Here is a 16,982-nt window from a genome sequence, read left to right as displayed (position 1 = left end):
CCCGATGTCCGTTCCCTTCCCTACGCCATTGAAGCAGGGATGAAGCATCCTTTTCCCAAGAGCACTCAATGAACTTCATTAGGCATGCCCCTCGAACACCATCTTCAATCTGAGGATGCATCCTCCCTTGAACCATATTGTAGGAGTGTTCACTGTACTTTTCTTATCTTACAACATGCTACCTTTACCATGGCAAACCACGATAAACTCCCTCCATCTTTTTTTTCTTCAAGAAATCTCCTCCACTAGTCTCAACAACGCAATACATTCTCACCATCGACTCAAACTATTGATTTCAAATTTGGTTACCAATCATCAGCGCTAATACCACTTGTTGGGTGGAAACAACGAGGTTTTGTTTTCAATGTGACCAACACACAAAGTCGTGTACAATACACAAATTGTATGTGCCCATAGGATTGTGTACAACATTCAAAAATACATGTGTAGGAATAACAAACACCAAAAATAAAATAAGTGGTATTAGAGCTGATGGTAGTTTGTTAAACAAGATTATGTAAACCCAACTAGCCTCTTAAGTTTCATGTTCATAACTCCCATCACAAATAATAAAAAGTAATCAAATAGTGGATAGCTGTAGATAATCATCAAGAGATGGAGAATGAAAGGGAGATGATACTACTGATGTTGGAAAGAGATAGTGTGCCGATCGCTAGCGCATCCAGGGCCCCGACGCCCAGCTCAGCTGGAGAGGCCTAGCCTGATCTGAGAAGTGCTAATTCGGTTCGGATAGACTGAATTCAAGAACGCCGAATAGATATTCATATTCTTGATCCATCTATTAATGTTGGTCATGATAACAAATAGATTAGGAGATACATGGTTACAAACAAAGGAGTCTCGAGCAGCCCAAATAAAGTAAAAAGTAATAGATACTACTAAAATCATAAACCTTTTATCCTGTTAGCTAATAGAATAGTGTTTGAGAAAAGAAAGAAAAAAAAAATCCATAAATTGTTGGAGCTTGGAGTTACTCAGTCTGCAGCACCAGATCTTGCAGCCCAAATTCTTTTTTTTCTTTTTTTTAAGAAAAACTTACGAAAAAATAAATGTTAGACATTTTCATCCATATAAATCGAGATAACTTACCTTACCTTTTACCCCCAATAACAAATACTTTCCAGATGAATAAACGAAATTTTCAATGAATATTAATTCCTAAATAAATCTCTGGTTTTTTCTTCTCTTAGCTCGGCCGGCCTTCCGGTAAATTTCAGGCCAAAATCCTTGAAAGTGCGAAGAATCAGAAAACGCTGTAAAGTGTAACTGCACTCTCACAGAATCTGTAGAAAAATAGAGTTTGTGGACTCCAAGAATTTATAAGGTTATAGATCTCAAAAGCATTAACATTTTTATCGTTTCTGGACTCGTATTTTTGTCAAGTTTCGTGTGTTATTTGTCCAATGAATCAGATATCAATTTAGAAAATTTAGGTGTAGAAGTAGTATTAAAGATATGAGAGTTTGTTGTAGAGAGCTCGAGCTAAAATCGGAATATTTTTGCTCAACCCCTCTCTATCATTGATCTTGCCACATCATTAAATAAAATGGCAGTCTCAAAGGGCTACTAACTTACTCTCAACTTCAACAGAATCATCAAAGGCGATTTTCTCCTCTCAAAACCAGCAAACAGTGGCTGCGGTTGCTGCACCCATTTTTAGTTCAGCCATACTGAATTGTTCCATATGGTATTTGGTCACGTCCTAAAATCCCAATTCAAATTTGAAGCAGCAACCAGAAAATAACTGCAATGTTAGTTCTTAAAAGCACCAAACCATCACCATTGCTACAACCCACCCAGACGCCCCAACAATGGAACCCCCAATGTAGGTGTTGATATGCTAAACTAGGATTCGAAACTCATTTGTACTTCTCGAGTTGCATAATCTCATTATATGCGGGCAGCAGAGGGATGATTAACATGATGTTATCTAAGGTGCTTTTCCAAGCATGGATGATATGTAAGCATCCATCCATTACTCAATTGGGGGGGGGGGGGGGTTCTGCACATTGAAGAAGAAATAAACTTACTGATAAATTTGAGTAAAACCCCATTCTTTTTCTCCTCTACAGCATTACAACAGTCACCATAACCCAAGGATGCACTACAACACAACTTCTCAAATATTGAGGATCAAGTACAGATGCAACAATTCACTCCTCAACAAGGACCGACCAGATTCCCAAGGTGGATTGCTAAGATCTTCTTTGAAATGGTGGTGTTGTTCTGGAACTTGAAGAAGAACCCTTTCCAAGAAGACCAGTGGGTTTTATTGTGTGAGAAGTTCTACAAATGAACAAGGGAAACGGTCAGTTAGTTATGGGTGGGGGGGGGGGGGGGGTACTGTTATAAACTGAAGACAAATAGATAATCACTACTCACTAGCCTACAGGTAGGTGAATCAACAAGAATATCTGGAGAACTCACCCTTGATTCCTTTGCAAGGCCTTCTTCATGGCTGCAAATTTTACCTCAGGACTGTTGAGAGGATGAAGAGATGAGTGCATAAACAATAACTCAAATATTTACTTCAGTGAGTTTAGAGGATATTCACTAAAAACAAGTGTTTAGATTATGAATCTGCATTATGACGACTAACGAAGGATTAAAGAAATCTCCGGAAAATCTAAACAATGGCCGCCAATATGACAGGAGGAAACTGTTTTCCCAGCCTGTCAGATTTCACATATGCAGAGAGACAGGGCCTTTGTTTCCAATTATTGCTAATCCTAAGTGGGAAACTTCCCAGGCCAAAGATGGTAAGGTGATCCTACCATCTGATATCTGCCATCCTCTTGGACAACAAGAAAATGCAACTAGAATTAGACCTGACAGTACAGTATATAAATCGGTTAAGAGCAATGAGCAGATCCAGATCTATCTAATTAGAGAATATCACCTGTTAAGAAATTCCAGTTTTGCCTTTTTCATCAGGTTCCCTTTTACATTTGAAACGCCATTGCAAGATCCAGGCCCTGTCAATGATCCTCAAAAGTAAATAAACGAAAATACCAACTTAAGATGCATCCTCTTCAGCTTTTGTGCTTCTGTGAGGTGCTCTGCATTTGGACACATACTCATGTTTGAGTATAGCATCATGGATTTACATAAATAACTGAACAAGAACCAAAAGGCACAGAAGTGGTACCTCCATAAAAGCTTCTTTTGCCGGTTGAAGGTGGAACTTTTGTACAAAGCCGAACCTGCCTACTTTGTTTTCCTACAACAACATAGTCTTCACTGAGTGTTTGATATAAGTATTGGATAATGTAAACAGCTATGAAATCTGAATGCTTGAGTGATCAAAATAGATCACCCAGGCCCTTTATTTATACTAAACTGAATTACAATGAATCACAATAGAAATAGAAATAAAACCTCAGTCCTAATCCTACTAGGAATTCCTAATACAACTAGGAATTCCAAAATAGGATTCGGCTGAAGGTAAAAAATAATAAAAAAGGAAAAATAAAGTAAAGACAATCATAGCACTACTAGGACTACAATCATAGCACCACTAGGACTACAATCATAGCACCATTAGGACTAGTTACTCTAATCGTGTAACTAGCCTATCTCAACACTCTCCCGCAAGTTGGAGCATAAATGTCAATCATGCCCAATTTGACTAGAATAGGATGAAAGACCTTCCCACCTAAGCCCTTCGTGAACACATCAGCAAGCTAGTTAGTAGATTGTACAAAAGGAACACAGACCAGCCCTTCTTCCAACTTTTCTTTAATAAAATGTCTGTCAACCTCCACATGCTTGGGGCGATCATACTGAATAGGGTTGTGAGCAATGCTAATAGCAGCCTTGTTGTCACAGTACAACCTCATGGGAAGAGGAACAGGAGTATCAATATCTTGCAATAAACCTTTGAGCCATAACATCTCACAAATACCTCGTGCCATAGCACGAAACTCTGCTTCAGCACTAGACCTTGCCACGACGTTCTGCTTTTTACTACGCCAAGTAACAAGATTGCCACTAACAAATGAGCAATAGCCAGAAATGGACTTTCTGTCAGAGGAACCAGGCCAATCTGCATCAGTATGTATGCTTCGACACGAAGATGACCATTCGGAGACAAAAGAATACCTTTACCCGGTGCTGATTTTAAATACTGAAGGATCCAGCTAATAGAATCCATGTGAGAGGAATGTGGATCATGCATGAACTGACAAACCATACTCACAGATACTGCTATGTCAGGTCTTGTATGAGACAAATAAATGAGCTTACCAACCAATCTTTGATACCGACCTTTGTCGACAGGAGTTCCCTCCTTTTCTTTAAGTCTAGTAGTTGCATCCATAGGGATGACACCCTAACATTCCAGTCTCGGTCAATAAATCTAGGATGTACTTCCTTTGAGAAAAAAAGATGCCTTTAGAAGACCGAGCAACTTCTATCCCTAGAAAGTACTTTAGTTTTCTCAGATCTTTTATTTCAAATTCTTGCCCAAGAGAAGCCTTCAACTGGGTGATTTCATGATTGTCATTCCCGGTCACCACAATATCATCCACATAAACTATTAGAAGAGTTACCTTTTCACCATTTTTCTTGATAAACAAGATATGATCAACGTTGCTCTGCTTATAACCTGCAGAGACCATTGCCTTATGAAATCGTCCAAACCAAGCACGGGGGGACTGTTTCAGCCCATATAAAGCACGCTTCAATTTACAAACTTTCCCGCTGGTCTTATCACAAGAGAAACCTGGTGGAATGTCCATGTACACTTCCTTGTCAAGCTCTCCATGGAGAAAGGCATTCTTCATATCTAATTGTTGCAACTCCCAGCCAAGATTCACTGCACAAGAAAGTAGCACTCTGACGGTGTTTAATTTCGCAACTGGTGCAAAAGTCTCCTGATAATCGATCCCATAAGTCTGAGTAAATCCTTTTGCAACCAAACGTGCTTTGTATCGATCCACAGTGCCATCTACCTTCTGTTTCACCACAAACACCCACTTACATCCAACTAGTTTCTTTCCTGAAGGAAGAACCATAAGTTCCCATGTATGATGTAAACTGGCTGTCTAAAACCAGCCGCAGGTGTAGGGATTCTTCCCTACACCAGCCTAAGTAACCATCGGGTAGGTGTAGGGATGAATCCCTACACTAGCAACAATCGTGGGGATTTTTAGTATTTGTTTTATTTTTATTGAGTTGTAATCTAATTAGGATTCCTAGTGCAAATCTGAATCCTAATTAGAAGTCCTATGTTTTATTTAGCATTCCTATTTTTAGTCCTAGTCCTAGTTGGCATTCCTATTTCTATTTTGAGTCCTAGTCATAGTTAGGATTTATTTTATGTCCAGCCTTGAAGGCTATATAATGTAAAGAGCTCCATTGAGCCCCCACGATTGAATGAAGAAGATTATTGCTTTAATGCATTCCACTTGTCCCGAGATAGGTCGTGAAGGTGAGGCCGAGATAGCCTTCACTAGTTCACCGCTTTTCTCTCCTTCGAGTGCATTCAAGTTTGTCAAGTTTGTTGCGCCGATTGTGTGAGGGTTCAAAGATTAGTTACTAAGATCTGTTCTCAGTCCAAGGATCCATCCAACACAAGTAAGCTTTCATCCCAACCCTCTAACCCTTCTTCTCCTATCCGTACCATCAAACCCTAACTCCATTAACCCTAACCCTCAGTTCATCTAATCCTCCATTCTGCCCTAACCGATTGCATTATACCCAAGCAGATTCTGGTTCTGGTTTTAGTTGGATTGACATCCATCTGAAATTACATTAATGTATCATTCTTTTTTATGGCTTGCATTTCTTCCATCATTGCTGCTTTCCATCTGTAAAAGCTTCCTGCCAATTTTGGGGAATACGAACAGAAGAAAGAGAGGAGACAAATGTACGAAATGATGGAGAAAGGGAGTCATAAGAGACTACATGAGAAATGGGGTGTTGGATACAAGCCCGAATACCTTTACGATGAGCAATAGGTAAATCAGGAGACGAAGGAGAAGATATGTTACCTGGAGATCGATTTGGTTCCAGAGCCGACAACTGTGGTGGTGCTGGTGCTACAGTGGATGGAAGCTGCTTGTATTTGGAATGTCCCCTGTGATAGGTTTTGAGGTTAGAGTCGTTTATTTTCTTCTGAAATTCCCTAATGGTTTGTTGGACAGGAGTCATCTCCCCCTGAAGGGAATTGTCACCTATAGGATTTTCAGCATTTTCTAAGTTCTCCCCCTGGGGAAAATCCAGTGGGGAACCATCGGAGGGAAGAGGGGAGGAAATAACAACCGGTTGAGGGGTGGGAGAAACAGGTGCTTGGACCCGAGTCTAGGTCTGTACCGGAAGGTCAACCATCACATCTTCACTGAAAGTCTCCCCCTTAAGAGGTGTGGATTGATAATAGGAGAGAGTTTCATGAAAGACAACGTCCATACTGGTGAAGGTACGACAGGTAGGAGGATGGTAACACTTATATCCCAAGAAAATACATCGGACCCCACGGGGTTCGAGTTTGCTAGGGGAGCCGGTATCCCAAACATAACAGACACAACCAAAAACCTTTGGTGGGACAATAAAGGAGGACGAACCCATCAGTAAAGATGCAGGGGTGGCAGAGTCAAGGACTCGGGTAGGGAGCCTATTGATGAGATAGGCAGCAGTCAGGACAACATCTCCCCAATATTGGGAGGGGACAGAATGGGCAAACATGATAGCCCGGGTCACCTCAAGGAGGTGGCGATTTTTCCTTTCAGCCACCCCATTTTGAGCTGGGGTATCGACACAATTGGTTTGATGGAGTATACCATGGGCAGCAAGGTAGTGTTGGAATTGACCATCCATGTATTCTTTACCATTGTCACTCCTCAATATTTTGAGAATGGCATTGTATTGGGTCTGAATCATCTTATGAAAATTTTGAAAACAAGAAAAAACATCACTTTTATTATGCATTAAATATACCCATGTACTCCTAGAATAACAATCAATAAAAGAAACAAACCAACGATGGCCTTTAAGAGATGGTTTTCGGCTAGGACCCCACACATTAGAATGTATAAGATTAAAAGGAGAAGAACTTCTTTTATTAGAAATGGAATAAGTAGAACAATGTTGTTTAGCCAAAACACAGGCTTCACAAAAAAAGTCGTTTCTATGACATTCTTTAGCTAATGCAGGAAATAAAAGGGATAATGTTCCTAAAGGAGGGTGACCTAATCTGTTATGCCATTGTTGAAGTTCAGAAGAAACCAATGAGCTTTGATGTATAGGAGAAGCCAAAGATGGTTGTGAAGTAGGACTCCCATCATCAAGCAGGTACAATCCACCATGCATCTTACCACATCCAATCGTCGCCCCCGTTGCTAGATCCTGAAACACACAATGAGAAGGAAAAAATGTTACTTTGCAATTCAAATCACGGGTAAGACTACTGATGGAAAGAAGATTAGTGCTAAATTTAGGAATATATAAAACAGATGATAAAGTTAAAGAAGGAGAGCAACTGATAGAACCCTTCCCAGAGATAGAAGGGAGAGAACCATCAGCCACCCATACTTTATCTTTACCAGAGGTAGGAGAGTAACGAGTAAAGAGGCTGGAGGATCCAGTCATATGATCAGTAGCACCAGAGTCTATGATCCAGGGAGAGGAGACTACCGATGCACAATGACTAGCAAAGGAAATACCTGAATGGACAAAATTTGAACCTGGATTGGTGGAAGAACTAGCAGGAGTCGATGTAGTAGAAGCAGCGGAAGCCTGTAACATACGACGGAACGTTTGAAGTTCTTCTTTGGATAGACCAGTGTCAGAAGTGGGAGTAGTAGTGACAGCCTCAGTATGATTGGCTCTGTTTTTCGACTTCTGGGCAGCACGTTTAGCTTCAAAGTCAGCCGATTTACCATGGAATTTCCAACAAGTAGCCCTAGTATGATAAGGCCTATTACAATGTTCACACTTCACGGTTGCTTTAGAAGAGTCACTAGTAGTGGACAGCCCATCCGGTGTAGGAACAACAGTGGCAGCAATTTTTAGAGCTGATCTATCACTGGTGGGAGTGTGTAACATAGCAGTCTGCCTGCTTTCTTCAGAATGTACCAAGGCATAGGACTGTTCCAAAGTAGGAAAAGGGATCCTGCTAAGTCTGAATCGAATCATATTCCACATTTAATCTAGCGAGGAAGTCATATACTCTGATTTTATCAACATGCTTGCGATAGGCAGCAATATCAGTAGGATTAGTGGGCTAGTAATCCGTGTAATGATCCAGTTGTTGCCATAGACTTCGTAGGAGAGCATAATACTTGGAAATAGAGAGGTCCATCTGAGTGGTTTCATGAATTTTTTTTCGTAATTCATAAACCTGAGCATCGTTACCAATCTGTCCATAAGTTTCTTTGGTAGCCATCCATATCTGGGCAGTAGTCTCTAGAAGTAAATAGCCATTAGCAAGATCTTGGTTCATAGAATTCAGAAGAAAGGCCATGACCTGAGAGTCATTAGAGATCCATCGAGTTTGTAGAGGACCTACGGTGAAGGTTTCTTGAAGTACCGATGGGTGGCCGGTGAGACCACGGTCAGCAATAATGAGATAGGTTGATCTGGATCACATGAGATAGTTAATTCCATCAAGTTTGATGGAGGCAGCAAAGGGAAGATACTCTTGTCGAGTCTGTGCATCAAGTCCAGAAATGACTTGATCATCCGAACCAGTAGATACATCATAATCAGGCATTGTATGCAATGGAGATGAAGAAGGTTATCTTAAATCAGTCAGCAAATAGAAAATCAGCTTCCAACAGGTCAAGTAATGCTTCTGGAAGTTGAGAATATATGCTCCAAAAAAGGTACTGTTGGATTAGCCAAGGAGAAACCCTAACTTTTGAAAAAAAAAAAGTTAGGAAAACCTGGGTTTGTAGAAATTGCAGTGCCGGATCTGATGTGATTGTGATCCACTCCTGCAGTCTTCAAACAAAAGGAGGTGTGCACCAAGTATCAGCAGAAAAAAAACCCCAAAATAAAAGGAAGAATCGATCTGCAACTGCCGGCAGAATTAGGGCACACCAAGGATCTGAAGTCTTCAAAGAGGTGATATGGAGAGCAGCATCTAAATCCTTAACAGATTCACCTCATAGATGCTGCCCTGAATGAGAGAGAAGAGCCGAGAGTGAGAAAGAAGAGAGAGCTGGAACCGTAGAGGGGAGGGGAGAAGAAAAAACAGAAAAAACTGAGAAGGCTGTTTATTCGATCAGACTAGGCTCTGATACCATGTAAACAGCTATGAAATCTAAATGCTTGAGTGATCAAAATAGATCACCCAGGCCCTTTATTTATACTAAACTGAATTACAATGAATCATAGTAGAAATAGAAATAAAACCTCAGTCCTAATCCTACTAGGAATTCCTAATACAACTAGGAATTCCAAAATAGGATTCGGCTGAAGGTAAAAAATAATAAAAAAGGAAAAATAAAGTAAAGACAATCATAGCACTACTAGGACTACAATCATAGCACCACTAGGACTACAATCATAGCACCATTAGGACTAGTTACTCTAATCGTGTAACTAGCCTATCTCAACAGATAAACACAAATCCTACAGAAAGCTGCCAACTGTGTTACAAGCATGCTTCACTTGAATATCACAATTTTTTTGATACAATTTTCTTCGATATGTTCAATTGCCTTGACTCGTAAGTCATAACATGCCACACGTTCTCATCTACACATTTGCAGAAAGGGGAAATTCAGCGTGCATCTGAAGACAAATTCTTTCATACTCAAGCATATAAAAATCCTATTATATTAATGTCACTGCCTATCCTTAAGCATTTGCTCCAATTATTGAAAATTGGCTCATCCAAGTACAGTTAGCAAAGAGGAAAATGACACGGAGTAGAGAACCAATTAGCATACTCCGATTTTAAACTTTTCGATTAACATCTTGTGAAGTTTCCATCTCAAAAGTTCGAACTTGTAGGTGGAGGGACTCCCAGGTGTATAAGGAGGCTGTAGGCTAGTTAGTAGCCGATGTGGGACTAAACTCCCAACACATCTATTCATTAAAAAATAATTATTATCCATGACCAGCTATATATGCAGCAGGTGTTTATTAGATTAACAAAAATAATGTAGATGCTGACCCTGATAATGTGAAGGATATTCTACCATATAAAATCCATCCAGACAATGTATATAGTCTGAATATAATCATACCTTATTAAAACAAGAAAACATAAATTGAGGTGGATTTGGGGTCCAAAACTTGCAACCTCAAGGTTACAAAAATTAGATGCGTGACGCGTACGAGGGAGAAGAGAGAAAATAGGGCAAGAGAAGGATGAGATAAAATAGGATAATTAATAAGATAAATCGGCTTTATGGACGGTACAATTACCTAGTGTCTCTAATAAGAGGGGGTGGACCCCACCCGGGCAGGGGGTAAGGTGATCATTTTCTCCCCCCTATGAGAGGAACTGGACGAACTGTACCGGGCAGGGAACCTGAGAGGATAAAGATCCAAGCCAGACCTCCTTTCTCATGAGAGAAATTGTAGGAACCCAAGTCTATCCTGACTTGCTTTTGAAATTGAGTTTGTTATTAGAAAATAAAATGCATTTCCAATTTTGAAAGATGGGAAAAAATAATAATAATAAAAAAAGAAAAGTACACTGATATTTCCAACCCTGCTGCAACTTCAAATGGACACAAAAATCACTTTGAGTTAAATAGAGAGCATATGCGAATCTTGACTATGAGGGCAGACCTTGGCGCAACGGTAAGGTTGCTCCATTGCAACCTAGTGGTCGTGGGTTCGAGTTGGGAAAGAGCCTTCTGCAAAGCAGGGGTTAGGCAGTGTACATTATGCCCCTCCCCAAACCCTACAATGGTGGGAGCCTCATGCACTAGGTATGCCCTTTATGCAAATCATAACAATGATTAGGAAATTTTACAAACAAAAAAATGATAAAGAACTTACTAACGGTTTCTTTCTCATAAAGTTGCTTAAGTCGATCAACAGATTTCTTCTGTGCTTCATCCCAGTCCTTGAGTTTTGCCTGTAAGTAATCCAACCAACCCTTTCTTACTAAATAGAGCAGATTATGTTAATCACAGTAAGTAACTGAAGAGAAGGAACAAAATTACCTCATACAACTGCTTCCATTTGAATGAAACTTTCTTTTGCTTCATTCTTTCAATCACAAGATCAGTGCTTTTAGCACCAAAGTTTTGTTCATAAAATTTTTTCCATAAATTATCTGTTACTGGACTTAGATCTCTATCCTGCAAGAATTTTGTACATGCTCACTTCTAGAATCTAGGCAGACCCAAGAGAGACATACCAATTTTAAAATTACAAAAACTCCAAACTTACAGTTGTAGAATTCTCTATGTGCATCAGTTGATCAACCGTACAGTGCGTTAAAATATCCTTCAATAAGTATATGTCTGTCTCCCCAACATCCCCAAGATACCTAACATTATCTATTGCAGACCGAATACAAAGTTCAACCAAGGAGGGAGCCTTCCTTTCCATCATGTCATACAGAGTTGACCTCATATTGTCAAAATATCCACCCCTGAAACTAAACAGGAGTAAGCACAGTCAGCTTTGCAGAAAACGCTATGAAAAACACAACCTAATTATTAGCCATAATCATGGTCGCATTGATTTTAAGTGTAGATAAAGTATCCTATTATTTTCTGATACCAACTCCAAGAGCTGCTAAGACAGTAGCCTATACGAGCATCAAGCAACTTACTAAAAAAGGCATACCCAATGCACAAGGCTCCCGCCACTGCAGGGTTTGGGGAGGGTCATAATGTATGCCAGCCTTAACCCCCACCTTGCAGAGAGGCTGCCAACTCGAACCCGTAACTACTAGGTCACAATGGAGCAACCTTACCATTGCACTGGGGTCCACCCTCATCAAGCAACTTGATAACATAATTAATTTAATCATTCATTAGAGGATAACGTATCAAACCCATCTGTAATAAGAAGGGAATTGAACAACAAAATTCTTTATTTGAGGATAACGTATCAAACCCATCTGTAATAAGAAGGAAATTGAACAACAAATTTAGATTTTGAGAAATCAATGTTATCTATTATTGATGAATTCTCAAAACCGTTCCAATACCGTCAGAGAGGGAGGTCAATAATAACTTTCTTTTAAATCTTTTTAACAGGTAGATACATCTAATCCAGAAGCAAATTCTGAGAAACGAAGGTATGGTTAAATTACAAGAACCCAAGAAACCCATTCAGACTCCAAACAAGAGCTTTTCAATAAACAAAATTTGATTAAAAAAATATCCGTAATTAGCTTAAAATATGCAACAGAAGAATATAGTGAGAAATCAACAGAACATTGAAATACAGTAGTCAGTAACAGGGAAAAGCACGAAATCTGCAATTTAAACTTCTGGGTGAAAGATACCCATCAGATCATTGACTTCATCACTTTAGACGGCCTTAAACCAGATTCGGCCCACAAACTGGAGGAATTATAATGAACAAAAAAAAAATATTTAAGATGGAGAAAAGCCAGCTTAAAATTATAAAGATCGGTGAAAAGCTTACAGAATCAGAGGTGAAGAAGATCGAATGCCGGATACAAAGATCGTCAACAGAATCAAAAAGAAAACCCTTCAATCATCAATCGATATACAGATTCCGGGAGAAATTCCTTGCAGATTTCGCTATCGTACACTAGCCTGACCATGAAATCAATTTATAGGACCCGAAAGGATCTTTCTCAGCTTACAATTCGGGCTAACATGCACTGAGAGCGCGGGTAAGGTCATAACTGGTCATTTTATGGTTGTGCTAAGACACGCATACTCTGAGACCCGTCGGTACTGCAGCCAGTCAAGTACAACCAAACAGCATCTTTCTATAATCTGATTGTGCCAATCTCTCGTGTGGAAAGAGGTCCACTGGTACAATCCCTCTGTTTCTTTAAGATGAAAATCGAATTTTATGTTGGATCAGAATGGAAATAAACTATATAATATATGATACTCCATCTAAGACTAGGGTTTTTGCTTCCCATTTTTGGATTATTTTTACAATTTTTGAGAGTTTGTTTACTCCTGTGGTCTCTAATGAGGAAAACTTAGCTTTGATCTCTCTACCCATGAAGGATGTAATAAGAAATGTTGTTTTTAGAATTGAGGACTATAAAGCCTAGACCATGATGAAATGTTTGTAGTATTTTATCAGAAATGTTGGGATGTTGTTAAAAAAGATGTTATGGATTATGTTGAGTTTTTTGTGTCTGTTACCATATCTTTTGATATTAGTCACACTTTAATCTCGATAGTATTTTTTTTTTTAAAAAAAAAGCTCAATGTGTGGAAGATTTAGACCTACTAGTTTGTGTACTGTCAATTATAAGATTTTTGTTAAGTTGTTAGCTAAGAGATTAAACCTTTATTGAGTCGTATTATTTCTTCTTTCCAGGCAACATTTTTTACTAATAAGTTGATAGTATTTAGTATTATAATTGTTCAGGAGATTTTCCATCTTTTACATACTCGAAAAGGAAGAAGGAGGTTGTCTTGATTTCAAACTTGATATGTTTAAAGCATATGATAGAATTAAGTGGGGGTTTGTTATGGTCATTTTTGAATTTTTAGGTTTTAGTCCATGCTGGTGTGATATGATTTGTGACCTTATGTTGTCTTATACGTATTCTATTATCTTTTATTGGAACGGTTTCGGGTTCTCAAGTGTGAGCTCTATTGGCATATTGAAATTAGTGAGCAAAATAATATATGGAAATGATAATTGGGTACCTATTTTGAAGGGTTTCAAAATTATGACATCTTGTCTAGGTAATTCTTCTCTTATCAGTGTCTCACAACTTATTGATCAGAACACCATGCAATGGAAGCGAAATATTATAGAGGATATTGTTAGTCCTCTTGAGGTTGTGGTTATTCTCACGATACATCTTCCTTTATTTTGTCATGAAGATAAACTTGAGTGGTATGCATCCAAAATTGGGATCTTTGCTATGAAAAGTGCTTATCATTTCCTCACCAATCTTCACTCGGAGGCGGTTGCAGTCGAGCCTAATTCTTCTACATTGTATTCGTGGGATTTAGTTTCAGATTCGATCTAGAAACTAATATGGAATTGCAAAACTACTCCAAAGGTGCAGCATTTTCTATGGAGGGCATGTGCATCTAGCTTGGCTACGACATCTGTTATTCGTCGTTAAAATTTGCTTGATGACTCTACATGTGTCCGATGTGGTATGCAAGAGAATCTCTCATATCCTTTTGGAATGAAATTTTGCTCGGACTGTATGGTTTGGTAGTGCTTACTATTCTTAATCTTTTTCAGGATATGTCAGGACAACAAATTAATTGTAATAAAAATGGAGTAATTTTTAGTAAGTCACTATCTTTGGCTATTCAAAGTTTTGTTTATAGGTGCTTTGGAATTAAGTTATTACGTGAGGATGTTATCAATTTAGGTACTCCAGTTTTTTCCCTAGTTGTAGATCTATGGCATGGAATAATATTATTAAAAAAATTAATTCTAAATTAACTCTATGCGAAAACAGGGGTAAGGTTGTGTGCATTATGACCCTCCCCAGACCCCACAGTGGCAGAAGGCACTGGGTACACCCTTTTAAATCTAAATTAAGTCTTTGGATAGCTACTTTGTTGTCTCAAGCCGGTAGATTAGCGTTGATTAAATCTGCATTAGGTTCCATTCCTACTTTTGGATGTCGTGTTTTTTATTCTCTAAAAAGTTTGTCAACTGCTAGACTCAATCAACTTGGCTTTTTGGAGAGGAGTGGAGTGTAAAGTAGGAAATGGTTTCCTCTGTCTTGATCTAGGTTATTTAGGCGAAAGATAATAGGAGGATTAGGATTTTGGATGGCTTATGTTCATAATGTGGCATTGTTACTTATATTAGCATAACAGTTTTGAAATCTAGATATTATCCTCATACTTATGTTAAGAAAATAACGCCCAGAATGGCGATTTGCAGAAGAAAAACGAAAATAGAGAGAGAGAGCACACAATGCACACACACAGAGAGTTACGTGGCTCACCTCCAAGATGGAAGCTACGTTCCCGGCCGAGCAGTAGAACAGGTTTCACTATTTTTCTTTGAAAATGTTACAAAACCCTCATAACCCAATCTCAAAGAGATAAGAAAAATATATAAGAAAATCCTAACCCAAGAAAATATACAAATGCCCTTAACCCAAAAAATGCCAAAAAACCTGAGCCAGACCAAAACATAACACATAGCTCAAAACTACTCATTTCGAAGATCTCGAGCCCAATACAACTCCAAGCCTCCGATGTGGAGTCCCGCCATTTTTCGGTATTCCGAGATCGTTTCGAGGCCGATACGGCCCTCCGAAGATCTCAACCGCACTTTCTGGACCAAATCAGACTTCACCAACAACAACTTATTGCATGAATCTATAAGTACTAAATGTGGATTTATCTCCTGCATGGAATAGTATTGTTTACCTTATTTTCGTACTTTGGTGTGTTGACATGTTGAGAATAGAAGAATGACACATGGATTCCATCGTTGAAAAACTTTATGATTCCTAATAATGTTAATAAAATCACGTCTCTTTCTTCTGTTAGGGATCTTATTGTTATTAATAATTGGAATATAGCTTTAATAAACTCTATATTTTATTCTCATGTCTCTAGGGCAATAGTGAATATTTCATTGAGTGCGAATTCTGTCTCAAATTTTTGGATTTATCCCTTTACGAAAAATGGGAGATTTTCCATTAAATTTGGTGCAAAGCTGATTATCAAGAATTTTGGTTCACAACCGGATATCTCTGAGTTTACTGATGTTTAGAGGATAGTGTGGGTGTTTAAAGATTCATCCCAAATTTGTTTTATTTTTTGTGGAAGTTGTTTGCTGAAATTACCGTGGCATTTACAAGATGATTTGGTATGTTGCATGTAGGACCATTGGGGTTGATGACTAAGATTTTTCCGGGTCCATCTATGATCCTTTCCGGGTCCATTTGTTAATCTCTAGTCCTAATCTTTCCATCTCTTACTTTGTGTGGTTGCATCGGAGACTTCTATTTTCTGGTTTTAAACTTGATCACTATGCTTTGATGCGTATCATTTCTCTTTGCTTTTATATATGATTCTGTTCTGGTCTCTATACCACTGGCTGTTCCTTCTATTGTGGAAGAGAGTGGTATGACTCTAGTTGAATACCGGCCAGGGACTTCAGACTGGGGAAAGACCAGGATGGGCTTCTTTGTTGTTTCATGATTCTTGTTTCCTTCAATTCTTTGTTGTTTCATGATTCTTGTTTAATTAATGTGATTTTCTTTTCATAAAAATTGGAAATCGAATTAGTTGAATTGGAATCGACAATGATTGATGTTTTGGAATGACAAATTTTAGAATTTTTGGGACCGGATACCTGAGTTTTCAGATCTGAGAGGCAGACTTTGGGGATAAATTTTGACTGATTCCAATTATCCGATCCAAATTTCAAAGTGGAAGCGACAGAGATCGATTTTGATCTGATCCAGATTAGAATTGACAGGACTGATTCGATATCAATTCTAAATTTAATATCCTTAGTATACATTATTTTTTTGTAGAAGACGTAGAAGTGTAGAACACACCCTTATCATTAACAATGAAGGGAATCGTGCATAGGAGATTCAGTGCATCGCGATTCATCAAATAGGGAGGTAAGGGTGTTATGATCATTTCAAATGGGCATTTGACTATATTTAATACCAGCCATTCATAATTTCATATGCACAGTCGTCCATAAAAACTTTGGATTAGGATCATCTCTAGGGAGCAGGGAACACCTAGGGTTCTACTAGCTGTTGGGCTGTACCGCACACATCCCTAGCCGTGTGTCGAGATGTGTGCGGCACAGCTCAACCATTGGATGCCCCCTGACAGCACCTTGGGCGCACGCCTCCCTGGAGACAAGCTAAATTAAAA

At 38.8% G+C, this 16,982-nt stretch overlaps 1 protein-coding gene across 2 annotated transcripts; it reads right to left on the bottom strand.

The window, feature by feature from the left end:
* Window positions 1-2,098: 2,098 nt before the first annotated feature.
* On the bottom strand, window positions 2,099-12,795 carry LOC122651873. Of its 2 annotated transcripts, none has more exons than XM_043845434.1 (8): window positions 12,586-12,795; window positions 11,374-11,584; window positions 11,145-11,282; window positions 10,978-11,056; window positions 3,170-3,241; window positions 2,921-2,996; window positions 2,449-2,499; window positions 2,099-2,307 (listed from the first exon to the last, which is right to left on the bottom strand). In XM_043845434.1, the coding sequence occupies exons 2-8, from the start codon at window positions 11,557-11,559 to the stop codon at window positions 2,217-2,219; spliced, it is 693 nt and encodes a 230-aa protein (XP_043701369.1). In that variant the 5' UTR covers window positions 11,560-11,584; window positions 12,586-12,795; the 3' UTR covers window positions 2,099-2,216. The 2 variants fall into 2 exon arrangements, with proteins under 2 accessions (XP_043701369.1, XP_043701370.1); XM_043845435.1 differs by having other exon boundaries at window positions 11,374-11,578.
* Window positions 12,796-16,982: the final 4,187 nt, after the last annotated feature.

This window comes from Telopea speciosissima, chromosome 2 (assembly GCF_018873765.1).
Source record: "Telopea speciosissima isolate NSW1024214 ecotype Mountain lineage chromosome 2, Tspe_v1, whole genome shotgun sequence".
NCBI lineage: Eukaryota > Viridiplantae > Streptophyta > Magnoliopsida > Proteales > Proteaceae > Telopea > Telopea speciosissima.
The sequence above is the reverse complement of the archived record's forward strand: the minus strand, read 5'-3'. Positions and strand labels throughout refer to the sequence as shown.

What these genes read in the sequence shown, in the direction of transcription:
- LOC122651873 (XM_043845434.1), bottom strand. Translation starts at nt 11,559, where the DNA reads ATGAGGTCAACTCTGTATGACATGATGGAAAGGAAGGCTCCCTCCTTG. An exon ending in CAAAAGAAGCTTTTATGGAG is followed by an intron (nt 2,997 to 3,169) that starts GTACCACTTCTG and finishes GATCATTGACAG; the next exon opens with GGCCTGGATCTTGCAATGGC. An exon ending in GCCTTGCAAAGGAATCAAGG is followed by an intron (nt 2,308 to 2,448) that starts GTGAGTTCTCCA and finishes GTTCATTTGTAG; the next exon opens with AACTTCTCACACAATAAAAC.